The 25,186-nt window shown below is 52.1% G+C and overlaps 1 protein-coding gene across 4 annotated transcripts in view; it reads right to left on the bottom strand.

Moving 5' to 3' along the window:
- The window catches only part of USP36 (ubiquitin specific peptidase 36), a 32,527-nt gene extending 9,873 nt beyond the window's left edge, over positions 1 to 22,654 (bottom strand). Inside the window, exons 1-14 of one of the 4 annotated variants that reach the window (XM_018063676.1) lie at positions 22,487 to 22,654; positions 19,982 to 20,145; positions 19,247 to 19,342; positions 15,991 to 16,252; positions 15,312 to 15,533; positions 12,235 to 12,345; positions 11,097 to 11,199; positions 8,814 to 8,881; positions 8,285 to 8,355; positions 7,550 to 7,632; positions 6,092 to 6,203; positions 3,788 to 3,928; positions 2,892 to 2,992; positions 1,907 to 2,045 (exon numbers count right to left, since the gene is read on the bottom strand). In XM_018063676.1, the coding sequence (XP_017919165.1) occupies positions 1,907 to 2,045; positions 2,892 to 2,992; positions 3,788 to 3,928; positions 6,092 to 6,203; positions 7,550 to 7,632; positions 8,285 to 8,355; positions 8,814 to 8,881; positions 11,097 to 11,199; positions 12,235 to 12,345; positions 15,312 to 15,533; positions 15,991 to 16,243 (1,404 nt within the window). In that variant the 5' untranslated portion in view covers positions 16,244 to 16,252; positions 19,247 to 19,342; positions 19,982 to 20,145; positions 22,487 to 22,654. The remainder of the gene's footprint in view (positions 1 to 1,906; positions 2,046 to 2,891; positions 2,993 to 3,787; positions 3,929 to 6,091; positions 6,204 to 7,549; positions 7,633 to 8,284; positions 8,356 to 8,813; positions 8,882 to 11,096; positions 11,200 to 12,234; positions 12,346 to 15,311; positions 15,534 to 15,990; positions 16,253 to 19,246; positions 19,343 to 19,981; positions 20,146 to 22,486) is intronic. The other 3 variants (XM_018063677.1, XM_018063678.1, XM_018063675.1) reach the window with 3 other exon arrangements.

The raw sequence follows: 25,186 nt of genomic DNA, 5'->3' as shown, positions 1-25,186 counted from the left end.
CCTCAACAATGGTCTTAACGTTTGACTAGCAGACAGCTCGGAGAAGGCGATGGCAACCCACTCCAGTACTCTTGCCTGGAGAATCCCATGGACAGAGGAGCCTGGTGGGCTGCAGTCCATGGGGTCGCTAAGAGTCGGACACGACTGAGTGACTTCACTTTCAGGCATTGGAGAAGGAAATGGCAACCCACTCCAATGTTCTAGCCTAGAGAATCCCAGGGACAGGGGAGCCTGGTGGGCTGCCGTCTATGGGGCTGCACAGAGTCAGACACGACTGAAGCGACTTAGCAGCAGCAGACAGCTCACTGTGTGAAGAGCTTATAAACTAGACTGGCTCCAGGTAGCCCTGAAACGACCAGCTGGGTGCTAAATGCCCATCCTTCTCTGTAGCACCATTACACCCGGGTCTATAGCACCCACACCCTGAAACGCTCCCCAAGGCCTGCACCGGGGCTACTCACCGTGACTGGTCACCTCCCCCTCCCAATAGGTCAAGGTCCTACGGTTAGTAACTACTTGCCGATGAAAAATCAAAAAACTGAATCTTCTCCTGTATTTAGTACTCCATAGTCACTTTTTTAGAAACAGAATGACTAGACTATTAATATTTTCATAAGTTAGGATGCATATTGCCACACTGAATTTACTATCCTCTTACCAGCAACGAGGTTTTCCCAGAACGTTTGCTGAAGTGATACTACTTTGAATCATTAAGCGCCCATACCCTCTGCACAGGCCACAGAGTGACCTGACGTCACGGGTCGTTATCTCTTTACTAATCTTCTTCCTAAGGGGAACACACCTTTCCACTGTGCTGCTCAACCTGTTCAGCTGTTGAGCGTTTAAGCACCTGGGACCATACAATGTTACTTAAAGTAAAATGACTTCTGGGCAACTGCAATCTATTTGGGAAAGTTGCTTTCGTAATGAAAACACAGTCAGTGGAGTAGCCTTGCTAACCCAGCCTAACCCAGGGTTACCCATGCTCACCCTCAGGCACCCCTGCGCCCCTCGCTGTTCTTCTGAGCTGTGACTGAGGCTTTCCTGCTCTGGCCAGAGTGACCACCACCCTTGCAAATGGGTCATAGCTCATCACTACTGTGTCAATTCTAATGCTTCTATTTCAGCTTCTATTTTCTTCAACGTTGGCGAGGAAACAGATTTTTGTAAAAGACTAAAAACCCTGCAGGCTGTGGAGGCCGTTGATAGTCTGAGTTTGATTTGATCTTCAGACTGGGATCACAGAAGCAGTCAATAGAGATGGTTGTTCTAGCTTTGAATTACGAATTATGTTGTAATAAAGGAAATTGCTATTTATCTTGGTAATAAAACTGAGTTTAACTTTTTCTTAGTAGGAAATTTCCCATACATACAAAAAAACCTTCAAGGGATATTCCTTAACTTTACCACATTAACATAGGCATATGTACATATATATTTTTCTAACCATCTGAATGAATTTTAGATAAGACGTCCTTTTACCTCCATATACAGCAAGTATTCCTCAAAAGAAAGGACGTTCTCTTAACACAACCACGGTAAAACCGCGACGGTTATACCCTGGTACAATCTACTCACATTTTCGGTATTAAAGTGTGGGGATGAAGTATTTTTTCCCAGGTGCTCAAGGTGTGCTCGGGGGACCTGTCATTGCACTTGTGTAAGGCATGGGAGCTAAGTCTTGGTCTGCGGAGCCGCGTTTTCTGTTCACGGCTCCCTCTTCCTCACCAGCATCAGCCCTGCAACCCGCTTCAGAAAGAACACGGAACACGGCAGGACCGCCGTCTGCGCTCTCCTTCAGCTGGGCCAAGCCCCCTGGCGTGCAGAGGTGACGGGCAGTGCCATGATACCCCAAGAGGCACAGGCGGCAGGAACAGCAGGGACATCGATCCTCTTAAACAAGTACCTTTCCGGTCACTGGAGAGGCCGTGGTCCCGTTGCTGCCATTCTTCCGGACATGGTCCGGAACCACGCTGGGGCGGCTGGAAAGGGAGGAGGCCATCCTGGAGATGGAGCCCTCGGGACTCTTCTTAGAGCCTGGAATCCTGTCAAAGGGACAGAAGGAGGCAGGGACTGCCTTACTGAAGCTGCAGAGGTTTGACCCAGAGTGAGTGAGAGAAGGAATCAGAATATCAAAGTCAAGGTTACAATTTCATGGGGGGGCAAGTAGGGAGTTCCCTGGCGGCCCAGTGGTTAAGATTCCAGGCTTTCACAGCCATGGCCTGGGTTCAATCCCTGGTCTGGGAACTGAGTCCCTCAGGCCAAGTGGCACGGCCCAAAAAAACAGTGGTGGGGACCACGCAAAGGCAGACCACGAGAACTTACTACACGGCTCTGGATTCCGCTCAGTATGAGCAGAGAGCAAATTATACGAGAGCTCCTCCAAAACCAGCCTCTCAGTTTATCAACACCATCCCGGGCCTCGAGCTGATCCTCCAGGTGGTGGCCATCAGTCCCGGGAAGAAGTGCCTCCTGAGGCCTCCACCCTCTGATAGCCCACTTCCCTGCCCACCACGACCACTCCCCCAGAAGAGGACGGGGTGGGACGAGCCAATAACCAGATGGAACGCAACTATTCGAGGGCAATAACGTAAAATGCCAGACGGCCTTCCCATTTACGGGCCAAGTCACCTCCACATGGGACAGATGGACCGCGCTCAGTCTGACCTTCCCTCGGGCTCTGGCTCTGACTCAGCAGCCAGGCGGACGCAGTCTAAGCGTCCTTCCTGGTGGCTGCGCTCTATTACCCCTGACCGGCCGGAGACAGCTCGTCCGTCCTTCAGATTTCTCAGTTACTTTCACGCAGGAAAAGGCCAGGGAGGCCCGTCAGGGCGAGAGTGGAGGTGCAGGCTCTGGGGGACGGGGGGGTGGGGGGGTGGGGAGTCAGTTACCGCAGGTAGAAGAGGACGTAGGCCTGCTGGTTCAGAACCACCTTGATGTTGCTGGCGTGGACCGAGGAGTCATTCATTTGGTACCACTGTCCGTTGCTTGCCTGAAGCAGCAGAGGGTGAGGATGAAAACCGAATGATCAACACTTCTGTGATCCTTACTTTTAACAAGGGAAGGAACAAACCTTTTAACTGCCACATATACCCGAGTTTGAGTTAGCAAATGCTGCTGTTCAGTCGCTTAGTCGTGCCTGACTCTTGGTGACCCCACGGACTGCAGCATGCCAGGCTTCCCTGTCCATCACTGTTTCCCAGAGTTTGTTTAAACTTATGTCCATAAAGTTGGTGATGCTATCCAACCAACTCATCCTCTGTCGCCCTATTCTCCTCCTGCCCTTAATCTTTCCCAGTATCAAGGTCTTTTCCAATGATTTCACACGAAAATACCAAATAGCTAACTGAATATGCCCCCCCCAAGCGTGCTGGAGCCCCCCCTTCCTTCCTGGCACCCCCCAAAGATGCAAGCTTTCCCTCCTGAAGGCTCTTTTGGAAGGTATGCTTGGCACAGCCTCTCCCACCAACATCTGGCCTTCTGAGACTTCTTCAGGGGTCTAAGAACAGGGTACCGAAAGCAGCCCCCCTGCGTCTCACTGCAAGGCCTTCAAAAGTGGGACCGATCCAAGTGGGACAGGTCAGAAGGATGCCTTTGTGCTCCATGAAGCAGCAGCAATAGGACCTGGACATAACCACAAAACAGGGCCAGTTCCCAGAGTATAACGAGGGCCCACCTGGAGTTGTGCAAACAGGCACAGCCAACCTGCCTCTCCTCACCCCCCAGCCAGGAGGCAGCGCACACACCACCCCCGCCGCAGCCAGACGCCGACACCAGAGCCACTGACCTTCACGTAGCAGTAGTAGTGCCCGGCGTGGCAGCTGTAGCCCGAGTGGACGAGGACAGCGTACAGCCCGTACATGACAGGCTCGCCACTGCTCTGGGACATGTACGGGCGGATGTTCAAGAACTCTGGGTAGCCCACGTCCTGTTTGAAGAGCCAAGGAACAGGAAATTACAATTCATCAGTGACAGTAAGGGTCAACCTCCCAATCAGTGAGTCTTGCACTATGTGGGGTGACAGGCACACAAGGCTGAGGCAGGAACCTCCCCTGGTCAGTGATTTAAAAAGAAAGCAGAAAACACATCCTTTTTAAGGGAGTTTCTCTGAGAAACTCTTACTTTATTGTCCTGTCAAGCGATTTACGGTCCCGTCTTGGCCGTACGCTCAGACTGGCTCTCTTGCTACCTGGGTCCCACGTGCAGGAGAAGAGTTGTTCATTCTCCCTCCCGCCCCCAAGCAGAAGACTTTGAGGGGAGGGCAGGGCACAGGGCAGGGACCCAGGGCTTCAGAAAATCAGGCTGACCCCAAATGGGCAATTGCAACAGCAGGCTAAAATTTTAATGGATCAGAACAAAGGTCATGCCAAAGTTTATTTCAGGAATGAACAATCTTTCACAAGCAAATACTATCAAAAGTGAGCCTTGAACGACAAGGGTATAACGTACTGCAATTACTGCCTGTGCTCATACAGACTTTTTTAAAACAATGAGGCACAATTTACATGGAGTGAAACACATAGCTCTTTGAGGAGTTTACAGTTTGCTGAGTTCTGACCTGTCTCCACTGATGGTAACCCATGCTCCATTCTAGAGACAGACACAGACCCAGAAAGTCCTTTCTCTCCAGTGAATGCCCCCATTCTGCCTGTTCCAAGCCCACGGCCAGTGGCTACTGCTGCCTGCTCCTTGGATTCGTACAGTTGGTACCTGTTTGGATTTGGCTTCTTTAGATCAACAGAATGTCATGCTATTCATCAACATGTCTTTTCTCATCTACTGACCATCTCAGAAATCTTAAGGGCAAACACACCCAGTAGGCTCAAGAGCCCCAGTCTAGTCTTGCCGGACACAGGGCCAAAATCAAACAGACCAGTGTCTCTCAAACTGTGTTCTAACAGCAAATTGGTTCCAGGTGTTATGGTGAAACGTGAGCACCTCTGGGCAGAAGCAACGTGACCTCATTTAGCACTGATCATCTCCCCGATTTCCTAGAGCCTCGCATGGCATAGTGCAATGTCAACACGTGAGTGTCAGCAAAATGGAGGAGTGAGTGACTCCCTCAACAACTGAGTCTGGGAAATTCTTCATAATAAATTCCCCTGGGAGATTCAAAATGCAACCCAGTTTAATAAGGGCTCTGAGAAGGCCTGTGATTAAAAACAACTGTTTTAGGGGCTTCCCTAGTGGGTCAGTGGTGAAGAATCTGCCTGCCAATGCAGGGGACACGGTTCAATCCCTACTCTGGGAAGTTTCCACAAGCCACAGAGCCACTAAGCCCGTGCCCCACCTACTGAGCCTGTGCTCCAGAGCCCAAGAACCCCAACTACGGAGCCCACGTGCCACAGCTTGTGAAGCCTAAGAGCAGGCACTGCAATGAGAAGTCCGAGCACCGCAAGTCAAGAGTAGCCCCTACTCCCTGGAGCTAGAGAAAAGCCCGAGCAGCAGCAAGACTCAGCACAGCCAAAATACACAAACAAAATGATACAGGAAAAGAACTATTTCGACGTCGGGGGGCATTTCCCAAGCTCAGCTGAACACAGACATCCTTCAGAGCACCGTGCAACAGTCCTGCAGAACAGCAGTTTGGGAAACGCTGACCTAAACAAGCCCCCTACCACCACCAGTGAGGACTGAGGCTGAGGCCAGCGCCTTCCCCGAAATCACACAGCTGGGCTCTACCAACTGAGAACAGGTCTTCAGACCGTTATGAAACAAGGCACCATCTACTGCACTCTGCAGAAGCTTTTCCCTCCACGCTCCACAAAGCACAGCACGGAGCTGCACCTGTTCTGGGGCAAACAGGACACGGAGACGGGAGCTAGAGTGCAGCGTTCACCACCTTGATTCTTAAGGTCACCTGGACCCTCCATTGCAGGAACAACCCAAGCACAAGCAGAGTTTAGGGGGGGAAAAAAGACGTTCTTGAACTTGACTGCCTAACAATCGTTTAGAGATTTTTGCAGAAATGCAGGCTCCTGGGCCCTGACTTTCAGAGAGTTGAATCCACTCTCTCTGAAACAGAGCCTGGAATCTGAATTTTTTAAAAAGTGCCGACCACAAGGTCCAGGGCACTGGCTTGAGGGCTCACCTTGGTGATCTTCCCTCCACTGAAGTTGGCAAAGCGCTTGAGTGAGAGCGTCAGGACGTTGGACGTCCGGTGGATGGTGAACCGCTTGCTGGCTGGAACCTTCCTTTTGCATCTGCGAGGAAGGGGAGAGGAAGAGCTATTGGCCTGTGCTCTGAGGACTCCTGTCCTCACACAGGGTTAGCATCGGAACATCAGGACCTGCTTCTTTAATTTTTATTTGGCTGCATCGGGTCTTAGAGGCAGCAAGTGGGAGCTTCCGTTGGGCTGCAAAGACGCTCGAGCTGTGGCGCAAAGGCTTAGCTGCTCCCAGGCATGTGGGAATCTTAGTGCCCCGAGCAGGGATGGAACCCCCGTCCCTTGCGCTGCAAGGCAGATTCTTAACCACTGGACCCGGGAAATCTCCTGAGACCTGCTCTTTAACAAGGAATCTTCTCGAATGAGAAGAAACAGTTGCGGTTGTCCCAGCTGTCACTCACATGGCACTTACTCTGCACCCCTAAAACTCAAGTCAAATCACTTAAGGAAAGGAGAGCCACAGCAGCACAAGGGCTAGCAAAAAGGTGGAGATCCTAACTCAAAAATGAAGCACTTTTCCTACCGGGAGACTAAGTCAGATGCGTGGAAAAATAACGGGGCTAACACAGGAAAAAACAAATTCAAGCAGATGTGGCCAAGAGATAAACAGGCAGGCAGGAAATCACCAAAAGCAAAGCCAGAAGAAGAGGAAATGAAGGGGGAGAAGAGAGAGGCCAAAGCGAACAGCGTCTAGAGATGAGGGACGTGAACTGAGAGGGACAAAAAGCAGGGTTCTGGCACAGAATCGTAAACCTAAAAAACACAGGGAGAGAAACCTTGAGCGATTATTGCTTTTAGTGACCTGGATATAAGGTAACACACCCACACACTGAGACTATACAACCCTAAAGAGAAGAAGGGTTAGAGTCACGTCTGCTGAAATAAAAAAATGACCTGGATGTAAAGTAACACACCCACAGAGACTGTAACAACCCTAAAGAGAAGAAGGTTAGAGTCATGTCTGCTGAAATGGAAAAATCCCGAGGACCACTCAAGTCCAAACCGGAAGCTGCAGAGCATGGCTCACCGAGGCGGCAGGATGGCCTCCACATGCAATCACCCCACTTCTGGGCCTCAGTTTTTCTTCCTGTGGAATGGGGTAACAACAGGCCCTGCCTCACACGCACGCGCACGTGAGCCCCTCAGAACAGAGACCAGCCCGGGCTAAGTGCCACATGAGTGGCAGCTAGGACAACCACAACCATTTCTTCATCTGTGCTGTTTCGAGGCTTTTAGTTTGAAGACATATTACACCACTCAAGAATGTGGACGGTGGTCGCCTGCGAGGGCGAGGGAGGGGATGGCAGCTGGGTCAGGTTAGGTGACGTGTTTTACCTTGCTCGCTGGCTTGATCTTTTTGGCCACAATCAAACCGAAACTTACTTTGCACACATATAGGCATTCTCTCCGCTCAGGACATCTGGTTTCACAAAAAGTTCCAGAGCACGCACGATGTTTGCAGCTTGCTGAGGACAGAAACAGGGAGTACAGTCAACAGCGGAAGAAAAAGACTGACTCCAGAAATGCCAAATGTAAGGTCTTTTTCAGGCTGAGGCAGCAGATCACGGCACTTCACTTGCCCAAGAACTGGCCTGATCGCTACCGCCTTCTGGGAGTCAGCGCATCCCATCAGAGAGGCAACGGGGAGCCAGGCTGTGACTCCTTCTCTGTGGACCGGGATCACAGCCCCAAGGGGTTCATCACGGCCAAGGCGGGTCTGATCCAAACCTCAAGCTGTGGTGAGCTCGGCTCCGGCAGCCTCAGAGCGGGGACAGAGGAAGGCTGCTCGGAATGGTGCGCCCTCTGTGTGGAAGCTCCCCGCGCCATGCGGGCCTCCCTGCTCAAGCCCTGCGCGCAGTGGGGTCGCTATTCACATCTGAGGGCACAAAACTGTCCTTTTTTTTACCCCCCCCCCCTTTTTTTTTTTTTTCAGAAAAAGAAAAAAGGAACACAGAGGAAGATGGCTAAGACGAAACACACAAAAATGGAGGATTCCAAGTATCTCTTTCCTGATCTATTTGGATCACATGCCCTGATGAGTCTTCCTGTTTGGGGTTTTCTGCCCTCTGGCCTCTCCATCCTAAAGCAAATGAACATCGACCAGCATGAGGTGTGTACCCGGATTTCCAGCGCCATATCCAAGTACGGGTCGTAGGTGTCTGAGACGCTCTTGCACATGGAGCACTTCACTGCAAGAGAACGAGGGAAAGGTGGGGTGGGTGCAGGGCCCCGGGCCACCACCCCCAGGTCACCACCCCCAGGTCGCCCAGGTTTACAAGTCCGAGAACTGGAGGCATGCTCCCAGCTCACCAGCTCCCCGAGATGGGAAATGCTCAGGAGGAGAGGAGGGCAAACCCTGAGATGCCTGGCTGGCCTGGCCAGGGGTACTCACCCCCACCCCAAGGGCAGCGGCCACATCTGATTAACTACGGAGTCCAAGGAAAAGCAACACCAGCCTGTCTACGGGCTCTAGACTCTTTGCTCCTCCAAACCCCTTCCCAGGAAGGCTGCGTGTGGGGCTGTGGGGCACAGACCCAGGCTGGAGGCCTCGGGGGCCCGGTGGGTCGGCCTAGGGGCCGAAATGAAGCATTTCGGGTTAATACTCTAATCCCTGGCCAGAAGGGACACAGGATGTTTCTCTACTTACCCCGAGATCGGAGGTAGCCTCCAAAAATCTGATGGACCAGGGTTGTAGCCTGCGTCTGACGATCCAACCTGGAGAAAGGCCACAGCCTTCAGGTGGAGGATGGGGCCAAGAAACAGGCAGGCACCCCACCAGGCCCCATTTCATCACCCGCTCAGCAGTGGCTCCACCCAGAGATCTCCCCTAGAGCAGCCACCTCCCGTGGGATGCCCTCCTGCCCTCTCAGCAGGCAGCCTCTCCTCCTACCGGGAGCAAGAGGCCCAATGGACCTGCAGGCCAACCCTGCCTCAGTGACCCCTGCTCCCGCTCCAGCTCTGCCCTCAGTCCCGCATGGGCACCACGCTTTCCGGAGGCTGCACGCGTGCTGCTAACCCTGCTCCTCTCTCCGCAGGCGGCCCCTTCCTGCCCCCTGCAGAGTGAGCCAGGGCACCCTGGTCTCAGCCGCCCGTCCAGGCCACGTAACTCTTCATGGCTGTGCTGCCCACACATGGGCAGCTGGCTAAGGAGTACAGCTCCAGAACACACAGGGGCCAACACTGGGTCAGCAGACTTTTGCTATGCAAAACTAGGGAACAAAAAGCAACTGCCACCATCTGTCACCAGCACTCATCAGAGAAGGGACATTATAGGTCCAAAAACCGGCAAGGACATAACTTCAGACACACCCAGACCCTCTGGGTGATGACCCAGGACAACAGGAGCCGTCAGGACAGGAGGCCGGAGGACCACACAGGGACATACTCTCAGCCCAGCCGGGATGCAGGGACAGTGCAGACATTCAACTACCCAGAGGCAGGACAGCAGAGCCAGATCAAGAAGCCATCGCGACACTGCCACCAAGCGTTCCACCCGAGACCAAGGTCGGGAGGAAACGGGAGGGACGATGAGGGGGACCGGAGGCCTGTGTGGCACCTCCCATGAGGGGAGGCTCCTGGGAGTCCGGGCAGCCGGATGTGGCTGGGAAGCAGCCCCAGGCGCAGCAAGGCAGACAGGCTCCTTGCGGGGCGGGGGAGGCAGGGCAAGGGGAAAAAGGAGTGTCCTGAACAAGAAACAACAACAAAAAAAAACCAAGGCCACACCCCTTCTGAGTCTGGATGAGAGCCACCCACCCTCCAGCATGTGCTTTGCTGCGCGGCCAGAAGGGGGCGCCTGAAGAAAGAACCAGGCCAATCGCCAGATCCTCCTTAGTATCCGAAAGCTACCAGTGCTGCCAGTACAAAATAAGAACCAGCCCCTGGGGGCAGCTCGAAGCAGGAACAGTCAGTGCCAAAGCTCCAGGGTGAACTGAAGACCCCAAACGAGTGCATGGGGAGACAGAAGACCACTGTGAACAAGCCTTAAAACTAACATAACATGGCCAAAAGGAGAGAAAGTTCACTGAACTCGGGGAAAAGAAATGAGCTGCCCATGGGGGAAGGACTGAGGGGCACAGGAAAGGGGAACACGGGCTGTTTGTGTGTGTGTGTGTGAGTGTGGCAGGGATAGCTGAGATGCGAGACCACCAACAGCCCAACACCCAGAAAGGGAACCGTACCATCAAATACATAAACCAGAACACAAGAAACACTCCCAGGAATTAAAGGGAAAAGAGCTCTTGCTGCTCTAACACCAGCGAAAGCAACGCCAGCTTGTTTTTCCGAGGGGAGGGTCACTTCCCAGCCAGGGCGAGGTCACCGATGACAGACCAGGTTCAACCCCATCAGTCTCATCCTCCGAAACAGGTTTCCCATCCTCACGGCTGCAACTCAATTTAACCTTCGTGAAGGGCATTCCAGGCATGACTCCTCAGCCATACTTCAGAGTCCAGGACTCAGTTCCATTCCAAGCCCAGGCAGCACTTCCTGCCTGCTTTCTCTCAACTGAACCCACAAACCCAAGAATGATACAAAAACATTCTAGCAGCAGCTGTTTCACAAAAGGGAACGCTGGTCTATGCCCTCAAATTTGGGCGGAGCGAACCTCAAAAATCATCATCTCCTTACCCTCGAGTTTTCCTGCAGACTTTCAAGTTCTTGCCTAAAGACATTACGCTTCCCACTGCCCCATCCTTGGGAACGAAATGACAAGGCGGTTTTAAAAGATGGGGAGAGCCCCTGTCAGTGGTAGAAGGTCCTTGGAGAGATCCATTAAAGCATGTCCCTCTGCAAGCTGCTGGGGCAGAGACGCCGCCACCTGACCTGCAGCAGGAGAGGCCCTTTCCGGGAAAGCGGTGGATCCGCTGCTGGACCGCTCAGGGGCCCAGTGTGGACGTCCACAGAGGCAGCTTGTGGGGAGGGGAGCACGTACTTGGCACAGCCGCTCAGGCAGGCCTTCTGCATGGCGTCGATGGTATACCGCAGAAACTCGTGTGCGTCCTCCTGGTTTCCAAAGCGGAAGTGCCGGGCGATCTCTAAGGAGGGAAGGAAGACGCTTCAGGCCAGCAGAGAGGAGCCCCCGCCTTCTCTTCGAACGTCCCATTCCCACTGGTCTCATGGCCCATCTCTTAGAGGACCCAGGACTAAACCCAAGTGAGGAAACGGAGCCCTGCATGACGCCCTATGTCCCAGGCACCTCCCTGACGGCAGTTATCTTTCCAGTGAGACCCTCTACACGTAACAGAAAGCACGAATGGATGCCCAGCAGTAAGGGTATGAGCTCCGCTAACTAACTAAACCGGCTTTCCAGGAGCCAATACAGGCCATGGCAGATCACCACCACGTTGGCCCAATACAATATACACAGGTTTCAAAAAACCAATGGGTGGGCTTCCCTGGTGGTCCAGTGGTTAAAAATCTGCCTGCCAACGTGGGGGACACAGGTTCAATCCCTGATCCAGAAAGATCCCACGTACCACGGGCAACTAAGCGCAAGCGCCGCAACAACTGAACCCGAGCTCTAGAGCCTGCGGGCCCCAACTACTGCGGCTCGAGCGCCCTAGAGCCCGTGCTCAGCAACGGGAAGCCACTGCAAGGAGAAGCCCACAGGCTGCAAGCAGAGTAGCTCCCACTCGCCACAACTTGAGAAAACCTGCGAGCAGCCTCGAAGACCCAGTGCAGCCCAATAAATACGTAAATACCTGAAATACAGCAACAGCAACGAGACTAAGGGCCCACCTCTGCCAAGCAAAAGAGAAATCTGACTTTCACAGCACATGGGCCCTGGTTCCTCTGGTGCTGAGAAAAGGCCTCGCAGCACTTCCTCACCCACCTCCCCACCCAAAACACACAGCTCTGGCCTGGCTGAGCCTGAAGGATCACGGGGAAGGGGCCGGGGGTGCGGGTCACCACCGGCTGGCATGGATGCCCCACGTCCATCCGGCCCCAAGGCCAGCTTTAGTCTGCTCCACTCTGTGCCTGAGGCCTCCAGGCTCAACCCCACTCCCGCCTCCCCCAACCCCCAGCACCCCCTGGCAATGCCGCCCTCCCCAGGAGGAAGCCACTCTTACTTCGCAGGTCCCGGATGAAGGACACGGGCTTGATGGCGTTGCCGCTGTTGGCGAAGGCCTGGATGATGTGGTTCTGCATGACGCACAGCATGCAGAAGCTGCCCTGGTGACCTGCGGGCGTGGACACGCGGTCACGGTAGGGCTCTGGGAATTCCCAGGAGAGCTGACATCACGGCCTCCTGGCTGGCAGAGAGCAGAGGCCCCCAGCCCGCCCAAGCCCTGAAAGGCTGGTGGCACCCGGGAACCCGTCTCTCCTGAGACCCAGCCCAAGGAGCGTGAGCTGCCAAGCTCAGTTTAGAACGTGTCCTCTGACCTGCAAATCGCATCACATGGTCAATGGCAGAGAACATTTCGGGCTTCCCGACAGACACCCCTTCACTCGCTCTTCAGCATGGGAACCTCTGCTCTGCTGCCCCCAGGAGACATCAGGGCTCAGCCAGCTCCGGGGAGACCCCAGGCCCCAACTCTGCGGCTCTGCTGCCCCAGGGGACACATACATGGAGGCGGGATGAGTCGCTTGCTGGCCAGATGGTGCCCCCGAGGCTGGGCCAGCCCCCTGCTGGGGATAAGCTATTTGCTCCCCCAGGCGTTAGGCCAGACAGTGCTACACTTCTGTGTGTGTGTGTGCGTGCTCAGTCGTGTCTGACTCTTTGCGACCCCCTGGACTGTAGCCCGCTCCTCCGTCCAAGGGATTTCCCAGGCAAGAGTACTGGGGTGGGTTGCCATTTCTTCCTCCAGAGGCTCTTCCTGGCTCCGGGAGTGAACCTGCGTGTCTTCTGTCTCCTGCGTGGGCAGGCAGATTCTAGCTACACTTCTAATTGTGAACTATCTTAAAGACAAAGAGAAGAGCAAAGACGACACCCCGTTTCAGGCGCTTTGTAAGTCAAGCACAGGTGTGACGGCTGAACTCCTCTCAGCCTCTCACACCCCGGCTCCCCACGTCCTTTGTCCTCTGGCAGCAGGGACCCGCACCCTAACTGGTCAGCGCTGCTCCCAGTCATGGGTTCACCCCACTCCACACGTGGCACTCACCAATATACTGCGGCTGCACGTTTAAGCTCGCTTTCTATGAACTGTACCAAGCTGCCCTTTAGCCCTCCCTCCAGACCACAGTCCATCCACACAGCCCCCTGCTCACTCACGTCAACCCCTCCCTCTTCCTGCAGTCACAACGCTGGAGTGAGTGAATGGTCCTGAACCCACCTCCTGTATGCGTGTGGGTTTCTCTAAGGCACACACCTACAAGATACACTTCTGGGGCCAAAGGCAAACACATCTCTAGTTCTACAAGATACTGTAACCTCAAATATACGGCATGACCTTCCCAGACAGATCCGACCAGGGATCAAACCCGGGCCCTTGGCACTGAAGGTTCAGAATCCTAACCACTGGACTGCCGGGGAAATCCCCCCAATTTCCAATCTGTCTATGATTTCTGCGGCAGGAATATCATTCTCAACCAAGGAGAGCGCACTCCCTCCTGTCTCCTGCGTCACTGCTCTGGCCGGGACCAGCACATCAAACATCAAACGCAAGCGCACAGAGCGGCCCTCCTTGCTTCTCTCCTTACTTTAAAATGTGCTTCTGGTATTTTCCTAATTGGGATGTTTTGTAGTTTTTGTGAGACACCTTTTACAGCCATTAGTAAAAATCTTTTCTGTTGCTACTGTGCTAAGAGTTTCCTTTTAATCATAATTTTTTGGGGGCGGACATCTATTTTCAAGTGACCTTTCTCTCTTAATCTATTAATAAAGCGCTAGCAACTAAGGCAGCAAGATTAACAGTCACGTACATAGAACGTGAGGATTCCCTGGTGGCTCAGATGTTAAAGAATCTGCCTGCAATGCAGAAGACTGGGGTTTGATCCCTGAGTTGGAAAGATCCCCTGGAAAAGGAAATGGGCTATCTGCTCTAGTATTCCTGCCTGGAGAATCCCATGGACAGAGTGGCAGGCTACAGTCCATGGGGTCGCAAAGAGTCGGACACGGCTGAGAGACTTACACTTTCAGGTAGAACTTACTGTGTGCCAAGGACTATTCTAGGCACTTTATGTAATTCACGTAAGTTTTATAAAAACACTATGAAGGTGATATTATTATTACTTCGCAGATGAGGGACAGGTCAGGTGATTTCCAAGGACGCACAGCCACTGGGTGGCAGAGCCGGGATGGAAACCAGGCAGGCCGGCCTTGGGGGTGCTCCCGTAGGGGCTGCACTCCGCTCGCCCCACAATTACACGGGGAGCCTGCCTGACATCAGAACATCCCTGCGTTTCTAGCATGAACACAAGCTGCTCACAGTGGTTACAAGACTCCTGTATTCGCTGATATTTTACCTAGAATTTTTACATATATATTCACGAACGAGATGGAACTATAATTTTTCTTTCTCGTATTGTGCTGGTTTAATTTTGTTACCCAAATCAAGAGAATCTCACTGAATGAGCTAGGAAGTTCTCTCTTTTTCTTTTTCTCTGGAAAAGGTTGTGAATCACTGAAATGATCTGTTTCTTAAGTTTCAGTAAAACTCACTAGCCAACTGTCTCAGCCTGGTGTTTTCTTCATGGGGAAAAGTTAACCACTGATTTAATTTTGTTAATGGTTGAAAGGCTAGTCACACTTTCTGTTGTATTCTATTTGGCGAAGTTATCTTTTCTTTCATCTTTAGTTTACCGATATTCAATTTCCACTTTGGAGAACATCTTATGATGCACGTAAAACGGTGCTACTATAATGGATGTGCTAACTGAATGTACATATTTTGGAGGTGTTTTCCAAAAGCCCTTTCTGCTGTCTAGGTGATTATTTTCAGATCAGTTTACAGACCGTTACTCTACCTGGATTCTCTTCCACTGCCCATCCTGCAGCCAGCACACCTCAAATTTAGGCTTTATCAGTCACTACGGAGCAGGAACCCGACTCCTAAATCTGACCCAGGCTAAAAATGGCAGCAGCGCAAGCACACGGGTTTGTCCAAATAAGAGAAAGTCTGGTCCTGAGCACCCACAGCGGCCCCGCGGCAAGGGCACGCTCAGAGCCGCGTGTGCAACAGCCTGCCCCAGCGCCACGCTCACTCACAGCCCCGTGTGTGCTCCTTGGAGAGCAGGTAGTTGGCCAGGGGCGGTGTGTAGGTCAAGCACTGCACGGTGGAGTTGAGGAAGCAGGTGTTGCCGAGGTTGTGCAGGCCGGCGCCCACGCGGTACACGCGCCCCCAGCGCAGGGACAGCCGCTCCACCGGGAAGAGCACCTTCTGGGGTGCGGGGACCCCGTCGCTGCAGCTCTCGTAGGCGTGCTCACTACCTGGAGTAGGGGATAGGATAGAGGAGGGCCTGACGTCCAAGCCCCAGCATAGTCCGCAGGTGCATGCTCAGGAGGTGGTGTCTGGGGGTACCTGGGTCCCCGCTCCGGAGTCCAGGAGGAAGCCTGTGACCCCACGGCTCTCCCCGACGGCCTTGGCCTGGAGCCCAGAGCCCCTCTGTGTATGAGCTTTTGAGGACAGTTGGAGTCAGGAGGCCCTGGCGCCAATCCCACCCACGCCACCTCCTAGTCTCCAAGCCCTGTTCCTGAACCTCTTGAGACAGAGCTCACTCTCTCACCAACCCTGCTCTGTTACTTCTGCGGCTAAAACCTACTGGCCCCACACCCGACGCTCACAGCTGACCACACTGTGCTCCTGTCCCCACTACCGGTCACCGTTTCGTCCCCTCCACCTGTCAGCAAACGGCCGGGCCCTTGGCACCACCCTCTGCGTCTGTACCCTGTTTCCGGGCCGGCGGCTCATCTCCGCTCCGGTGGCACCCGGCTCCCTCTGTCCTGGGGTTCAGCAGCACGTATTTGCTCTTCAGTGACTCCAGCTGGTAGGAGAAACTCTTGCTGGCCGGCTCAAACTCCAGCTTCTGCAGAAGGACCTTCTTGGCAGAGGCGGCCAGAAGCTTCCCCAGCTCCCCATCGTCAGCCGAATCCCTGCGGCCAGGCTTGAGGGCTTCCTTCAGCTTGTCCACGATGGGCATGGTGCATCACTGGGGGACGAGGAAAAACACAAAGCAGCGGGTAAGCAGACCCCAAGAACAGAGCATCCCTTCTCTGACAACCCCTTCTGGGCCTTAGGGATGGGTCCCTTATCTGACAATCCCCTCCTGGGCCTTAGGGATGGATCCCTTCTCTGACAACCCCCCTCTGGGCCTTAGGGATGGGTCCCTTCTCTGACAACCCTCTCCTGGGCCTTAGGGATGGGTCCCTCCTCTGACAACCCCCCCGGGCCTTAGGGATGGGTCCCTTCTCTGACAACCCCCCCTGGGCCTTAGGGATGGGTCCCTCCTCTGACAACCCCCCCTGGGCCTTAGGGATGGGTCCCACCATGAAAGCGGCTCTGGATCAGCTGCCAACCCTACAGAGCAAGCAGAAGACACGCGATCACTCAGACACAGCAGCATCCACCTCTCTCCTCTCGAAACAGACAAAGTGCCTCAGCCAACAGCACTAAATAGACAGACCTCCCCCACGAGGTCAGACTACCCTCTTGATGTCATCTCTTCAAGAAGCAGCATGGAGTAGGGACTTCCCTGGTGGGCCAGTGGTGAAGAATCTGCCTGCCAATGCAGGGGACACGGGTTTGATCCCTGGTCCAGGAAGACCTCACACTCCTCAGGGCAACCAAGCCCCTGTGCCAAAACTACTGAGCCTGTGTGATGCAATGATTAGCTTGGTGCAAAAGTAATCGCAGTCTTGCATTGTTGCACTTTGCTGTTTGACACTGGAAATACATTCTTACATAAATGTATTATGCTATACATTATTTTAATGCACATTTCTCGCTTTGTTTTTTTTTGCTAATGAATTAAATTATTTGCTGTTTATTTTGTATTTATTTTAGACTACAGAAATGTTAAGACAAAAAGCAAAATCGAGCAGTTTTTTTATTCACATTCAAAATGGGTCATAAAGCAGCGGAGACAATTTGCAACATCAACAATGCATCCGGCTCAGGCACTGCTAACGGATGTACCGCGCAGCGGTGGTTCAAGAAGTTTTGCAAAGGAGCCGAGAGCCACAATGATAAGGAGTGCAGTGGCCGGCCGTCGGAAGGTGAAAATGACCAATTAAGAGCCATCAACAAGGCCCTCCTCTCACAACTTCACAGAAGCTGTCTAAGAGCTCAACGTTTCAGCGTTTGGAGCAAACCAGAAAGGTGAAAAAGGCCCAGTAGGTGGCTGCCTCATGAGCTGACTGGAAATTTTAAAAAAAGGTCATTTTGAAGTGTCATCTTCTCTTATTCTACACAACAACGAACCATTTCTTGATTGGATTGCGAAGTGCGCCGAAAAGTAGATTTTCTATGACAACCAGCAACCATCAGCTCGGTGGCTGGACCGAGAAGAAGCTCCAAAGCACTTCCCAAATTCAAACCTGCACCAAAAAGGGGTCATGGTCACTGGTGGTCTGCTACTGGTCTGATCCACCACAGCTTTCTGAATCCCAGTGAAACCATTACATCTGAGACGTATGCTCAGCAAATCGATGAGATGCACCAAAAACAGCAAAACCTGCAGCCATCACTGGTGTAACAGAAAGGGCCAATTCTTCTCCATGACAATGCCCGACCACACGTCGCACAACCAACGCTTCAAAAGTGGAACAAATTGGGCCACAAAGTTTTGCCTCTTCCACCACATTCACCTGACCTCTCGCCAACTGACAGCCACTTCTTCAAGCATCAGGACAACTTTCTGCAGGGAAGACGTTTTTACAACCAGCAGGAGGCAGAAACTGCTTTCCAAGAGCTTGCTGAATCCTGAAGCAAGGATTTTTTATGCTACAGGAATAAACAAACTCACTTCTCATCGGCAAAAATGTGTTGATTGTAAGGGTTCCAATTTTGATTAATAAAGATGTGGTTAAGCCTAGTTATAATGATTTAAAATTCACGGTCCGAAACTGCAATTACTGCTGTACCGAGCTAACACTGAGCCCATGCACTGCAGCAACCGAAGGCTGTAAGCCTAGAGCCTGTGCTCCGCAACATGAGAAGCACCGCAATGAGAAGCCTGCGCCCTGCACTTGAGAGCAGCCCCTGCTTGTGCAATTAGAGAAAATCGGCATGCAGCAGTGAAAAGGGACATACATACATAGAATTTAAATGAAAAGAAAGAAATACCATCAAGTGACTTTGGACACCATGCCTAGTGTAATTTCCCTCAAAGGGCGACCACGTGGGCCTAACGTCTGCTCAAAACCAGGGAAATGCTAATTCTTGCAAGACACTCTGGTCACACACACAAATCCACATAATAAAGGAATTCCCAAGGTGAGTGAGATAAGGATACCCCTGTGTTCAGACCCACAGTCTGCAAAACCAAGTAGGCCATGAGCCTCTAAGGGCCACCAAACGCAAGAAAGGAGGCTGGTCCACACCGGGATGGGCTAGAAGTGTAAAATACGTGGACTTCGAAGGCTCAAGTTTGCAAATGTAAAATGTCTCGGTAATTTTAAGACTGGTTATCTGCCAAAATGTACTTTTTATTCATTTATTTACGGCTGCGCTGCGTCTTCTTTGTCACCCACGGACTTGCTCTAGCTGCGGCGAGCCGGAGCTGCACTCTAGCTGCGGCGCTCGGGCTTCGCACTGCAGTGGCTTCTCCTGCGGCGGAGCACAGGCTCTAGGCGCTCGGGTTTCAGTAGCTGTGGCTCGTGGGCGCTAGAGCAACAGCTCAGTAGTTGTGGCACACCAGCTTAGTTGCTCTGCAACACTGGGGATCTTCCCAGACCCGAGATCGAACCCATGTCCCCTGCACTGGCGGGCTGATTCTTAACCACCAGGGAAGCCCTGAAATGATCATATTTTACATATATTGGGTTAAATAAAATTCACTCCACCTGCTTCATTTTCTAATGTGGCCAGTGTAAAACCCGATGATACCTGTGGCTTGCGTTATCGGATAGCGCTTGTGCAGACTATCTTTTTTAAAAGTGAGAGAGGAGACAAATGATAGTAACAGGACCAGAAAAGTACACACAAGACGTGGAACCTTGAGGCGGTGGAGCAGGCAGGGGCGTGGTGGCAGCTTGGACTCTGGAATGCCTGTGTTATTCCATCTTGGATTAGCTATAAACTCGAGGGAAAAAAAAATCACTGTTGACTGCCAGAGCCTATTCTTTATAAAACAGGAATAAGAACAGCATTAAAGGTGCCTGTGAGGTTAATGGGGAGACACACACTGGATAAGAGCTGAGTACTAGCTGAGGAACTGCAGTGTAACAAACCAGAAACCGCATCACCCCTGACTGCTACACGTGGAACTACCATTTTTCCTTCCCATCCACTACCTCTCAACCATCTGGCCAAAGCTCAAGGACTATCTGAGTTACAATTAGATAAGAGGCTCCTTACACAACTCACTCCCATCAGAAAAAAAGATGACTCCCTTGGGTATGTGGTCTCTGGCCAGACCCAGGAGACCCAACTGATCAGGTGGACCCAAAACTCTGCTGGAGTGAAAAGACTCCCTCCAGGCACCTCTGATGAAATCACCCAGATTTAAGTTATGGGGCACCTAATTCTGTATATGGATCAAATTTCTTTTTCTATAAAAATTTCTAGAGAACAGAAATGTAAAAACATTATTAAAAAAAAAGCAAGCAAGCACAAGCTCTTTGACATGAAAAAAAAATAAGAGCAGCTTTCCTAAGGAGAATTATCTAAGAGAGCCCACCAAACTGAACAATGGCTGCTTGACCACGAGCGGGCTTACCTGGGGTGTCTGAACTCGGGCGTGCTGTTCCTGCGGCGTGGGGTCAGGTGGTTGGCCGGACTGGATAGGCAGGGTGCTAGGCCCTCAAAATCATGTGCTTCCCAGCTTTGGGCCCGTTAAATCATCAGAGCTACAAGCGTGTTTTCCGGAAGGGGCATCAGAATCTGTGGGATGAAAGCGCACCACATGAAGCCACCTCTCTTCCCAATGTCTCACCAGCCCTCCTCCGTGGATGTGGAGCAGGAAGGTCAACCATCTTCCGGTAACAGTCAGCATTAAGGCAGAAGGAATACGGATAGCGCGAGACACAGGAAGAGCAGAGGACAGCTGAGCTAACGAGCTGCCAACGATTTTGATGGATACAATAAGAAAACCCTGCCCTCCGCTAGAGACCCTAACCTTCACGCCAGCGACAAGCCCAATGAACAAATATCCCCCCTACACTCACTAGTCAACTCCAATCTCCAATGCATTTGCAAAGAGTAAGAGATAATAAATAATCACCTCCAACTTTGTTTTCATGAGCAAGTAAGATTTAAAAAAAAAAAAAACTGAAAGTGCAATGACAGTTGCCAAATTTTCACTCTAGCTAAGTCTGCGGGTTTTTTTCTTTCCTGAATTACCAACCACAATCACTATGATTACAGAAAATTAAGGTACTTAAAATCTTTTTACTGTGAAAACATTCATATACAATGTAGAGAGAACAGCACAGGGAACCGCCATGCTCCCCTTATTCAGCTTCAATAATTACTGGGTGGGATCAGGCAATTCCTCCTGACCCCACGTTATTTCACAGCAAGTTTTAGATACTACACCGTGTCTGATGTCCATAAATAAAAGCATATTAACTAAAAAAAAAAAAAAAAGACACTGAATACGATCTCAGAATGAAGACAATGTGTAAAGATTTTTCTCATGAAAACGCCCTACAATGCCCCTCTTCTTGTCAACATCCTGTATCGCTGAGGACGGTCATGAGCAGAGACATGGGTTTGGGAAACTTGAAGCTAGAGGATAAGCAGAACTTGGGAGATTTAACCCAATTTCATTTGAGATAAATAACTCAGAGAACACCTACCCTACACAGCCCACTCCTCAATGTGTAGTCAAGAGACTTTGAACACATCTAATTTTTCCAGTTTTTGACAGAAAGATGAAACCTCTACATCACCAATCCCACCCGAAACACTAAGCAACAACCTACAGATGATTTCTCTCCAAGGTGCAGCCACCTAGAGAAAAATGCTCTTGTAATACACCATCAAAAGGCCTCTGATGCACACACCTGGTAACACACTCTTCAAAACTCTGCAGGATGCTCTTTCCAGCCCACCTTTCCCACTGTCCAGGAACGGCTCATACTTAGGCTCATACTTACCCGTGCACATTTCTACTTCTACTCAAAGCTTTCTCGATCGCCATGCAAACACATTTTCTCTCCCTCCTCCCACTCTACTCAAAGCTTTCTCTATCGCCATGCAAACACATTTTTCTCTCCCTCCTCCCTGTAAATGCAATTTTCCAGCATAAACTGCGCTCAAGACTCACAGGGTCAACCACGTGCTGGCGGGGAGGAGTCCCAGAGGCTGGGGCCTCCCTGAGGCACTTTTACAGGGGCCTCTGCAGCAAAGCCAGCTCCCGGCCCCAGCCAAGAAAGAGCAAACTGACTGTCTCCCCCGGGACCTGATTCTCCACCTCCCTTATAGACAGTGGACTGAGGCAGGACCAGGATGTTTTTCCTCTCCCATCTTTATTTCTGGAGGCTGCTGTAGCTCCGGGAACCCCAGGGGAGACCCAATACTACCCGACCAAAGAAATGGGTATTTTAAAAACTCACATCTTGAACTCACCCCTTCACCATAACCATGAGGAACGTTATTCTCTCCAGGAGTGAACCTTCCCACATCTCTTACAAATAAGATAAAGGAATAAGACATCAGCCCTGCTGCCAAACCGAATGCCCTCCCCCTGATTCTAACTTAAGCCACTCCAGAGAAAATCTGAACCCTACATAAATGATGCTTCTGTGTATAACGACCGTGCCCAACACCGTCACAGGCTGCTGCCTCCTGGCCTGCCTGGGCTCCTGACCGGGCAGCTCTCCCCTGCACCGTGGGTCACTCTGGAAGTGCAGGAAAGAGCAGACAGCAGACCTGGGGCAGCCTGGACGGAGGGCACACTTCCTGGGCCTCCCCGTGGACTCCCGAGCCCTCGGGGACGGCGCAGCCCTAGGGCCTCCCCGGAACCCCTCGTGGACAGGCATTTAGAGGCCTCCCCGTGGGCCCCAGAGCCCCTAGCGTACGCGCGGCCCCAGGGCCTCCCCATGGACCCCGAAGCCCCTCGCGGACGGCGCAGCTCCGAGGACCCGTGGACCTCCAAGCCCCGCGCAAACACCCATGTCTCCCCCCGAGTATCCACGGGTGCGCCCCGCGTCGGGCAGCAAACTCCCAGGGGAAGTCCCACAGCCAGCCTGCGCGCCACCCCAACCTGGTCCCAGCTTACCCGGCCTTCAGCTGGCCCGGCTACAGGCCAGCGGCGTTGGCGTCTACTCGGCACGGGCCCCGCACACGCACCATCCGGGTCTCCGGCGCCTCACACACGTGTCACGGGGACTCTTAAAGCAGACGCGCCGTGCGGATCGCGCGGCGGAACCCCGAGAGGCCCCTGGCGGCTTTAAGAGGCGGTGCTATCTTCCGCCCTAGTCCCTGGGTCCGCCCACAGTCGCTTGACGCTCCCTATACGTCACCTCCCCCATCTCGCGGCCCCGCCAGCCTACGCGATGACGTAAGCACGCAGAGTCGGAGGCGCCCCACCCTCTCGGCCTGTGCCTGGCAGGTTCCCGCAGAGCACGTGAAGTGCCTGCTTCCGGGTCCGGCGCCCGGGGCGTTCCTTGGGCTGTCTCGAGAGCCGCTCATTTTCGCCTGCGGTCTCGGCGGTGGCGTGGGGCGTGCACTTGGTCGCACCCTTCAGGGCATTTAGTGACCGAGACACCGATCGGGCGACAAGAGGGTCCCAGGCCCGGTAAAGCCCGAGAGCGGACCGAGAGCTCTTGGGATGAAGAGGTCGGGAGTGATGGCATTTGACCTTCGCTGTGTCCTGGGCCCTGATCAATTTCCTGACCCCACTCCCTTGCTTCATTTCAGAACCGTCATCCCGTGACAACTGCGTTAAGGTTGTGGTTGAATGTTTGCAAACACGTTTCTCTTTTTCGTATTTTAAAAAATCCTTTTCACCTGAATCCTCTTGGTTGCCACCCATCCTGGTCTCCAGGACAGGTGGAGATAGTGTGATCCTAACCTCCAAATACTTAATGGAAGCAAAGGAATATTGTTACTGCACAGTAAACGACTTTTTCCAAAAGGCAGCCCTGGAGTACGCAACTCAATCTGCCGTGTCTTTGAGAGACAAACGTGAAAGGCAGGATGGACGATACTGGATGAAGCAACTAGAAGCCTTGAGCTAGTTGTCATGCTCCTTCCCGCCCAGTCCTTCAGGCAGAGGTGGGTGGGGCTGGCGGTGGAAAGAGAATGGGTGTAATTGGGACAAAATTCACCTGTAGTTATCACTTGGGGAGGGGGTGATGTTTTTTTGAAAAAGCAAACAAACGTAAGCTGGCAAGAGCCTGAGGTTGAGCTCTGCCCTGTCTCTGAGAATCCTCAACTACAGATTCAGATTGGAATTTGTCACTGAGTCTATTCTGTGCCCTAAAACAGTGATTCAAAGATTGTTTTCACTAATCCAAGCCTGATACAGTGTATAAATGAGTGATGAAAAGCAGGAGACAGGTGGTTGGAGAGCTAGTAGCTAGCCAGAGAATGAGGAGACCTCAGTTTTATCCCAGCTCTGTGCTAATTAGCAGGTTGCTTTGGAGACTAAACTAACCCAGACCTCCATGTGATCATCTATGAAATAAAGATAACCTTCAGGGACATCCCTGGTGGCCCAGTGGTTAAGAATCCGCCTTCCAGTTCAGGGAAGTTCTATCCCTGGTCTGGGAACCAAGATCCCACATGCTGCAGAGCAGCTAGTGTGTCACCTCCACAACTAGACAGAAGACAGAATGTTGCAACTGAGGCCCAACACAGCCATAAATAAATATTTTTTAAAAAACATAAAAAATAAAAAAAATATATAATCTTCAACAGGTCTTTAATTCTAAAAACAATACCAATGACATCTGCTCCTGTTAACTGAGTTCATATTATGTGCCAGATACCGAACTGGCCACTTATCCACACTATCTGATTTAATCCTCATGGCAACCCTACAGAAAGATACCAAGCCCATTTTACAGATGAAAATACTGAGCCTGCAGCATCCCAGCAAGCAAGTGATGGTTTAAACCCAGGTTTCTCAGGCTCCTAGTTCACACCTTTAACTCAGGCCCTCAGAGGTAATCCCCAAATTTTTCTGAGATGACAAACTTGTTGTCTGAAAGGCCCACATGCTGCTTTAGAATGTGATGTGAGACCTGGAAATTGGGAGGAACCTTTGGCCACACACATTTCCACCCTACTCGCCTTTCAAATACCCTGCTAGAAGCCTTGGGAGTGAAATCTAGAGGTGCGTTCACATGGCCAATATGAAAGTCTTTCCTAAAATGCTCAATCTCAAAGGTCACCAGAGAAATGCAAATTAAAACCACAGTGAGCTAGCAATCCACACTCTCTGGAACTGCTGGAAACTTGACTACATGTTGAAGAGAATATGGAGTAGATAGATTGTAAAACTGCAGGGATTGGAAAATGATGCAACCATTTGGGAAAATAATTTGAACGATTCTTTTATGAAACATACTTGCCCTATGAGCACATCTATTGCTGTCACCACGGCAACTGAACTACTGTCTATAGACTGGTAAATTCCCAAGGTGCAGACCTCCCCCGCCCTTATCCAGTTCCTTCTGTACACCTCTGCTGAAGGGCTCATGACCATCTTGAAACTCATCATGCCCAGAAACGGATGCTCCCCGTGCTCCGCTAAGCTTCCTGGCCTTTCTGCCCTGTTGCCCACTTGGCCTGGTGTGCTGGAGTTCAGACCAAATCCTTGCCCTTTTCAGCTGTTTTCCCGGTGAGTCTGGCCACATGGGGGCACTGCTGAGACTGGCACTGGCTTTCTGGCAGTGGCTTTGGCGGCATCCAGGGAGGCACGCTGCGGTTGCAGCCTCCCACCTGTCCTCTCCCTGGGCTGTGATGGGGCAGC

The sequence above is a fragment of the Capra hircus genome, chromosome 19 (genome assembly GCF_001704415.2).
Source record: "Capra hircus breed San Clemente chromosome 19, ASM170441v1, whole genome shotgun sequence".
In the NCBI taxonomy this organism is placed as follows: domain Eukaryota; kingdom Metazoa; phylum Chordata; class Mammalia; order Artiodactyla; family Bovidae; genus Capra; species Capra hircus.
The sequence above is the reverse complement of the archived record's forward strand: the minus strand, read 5'-3'. Positions and strand labels throughout refer to the sequence as shown.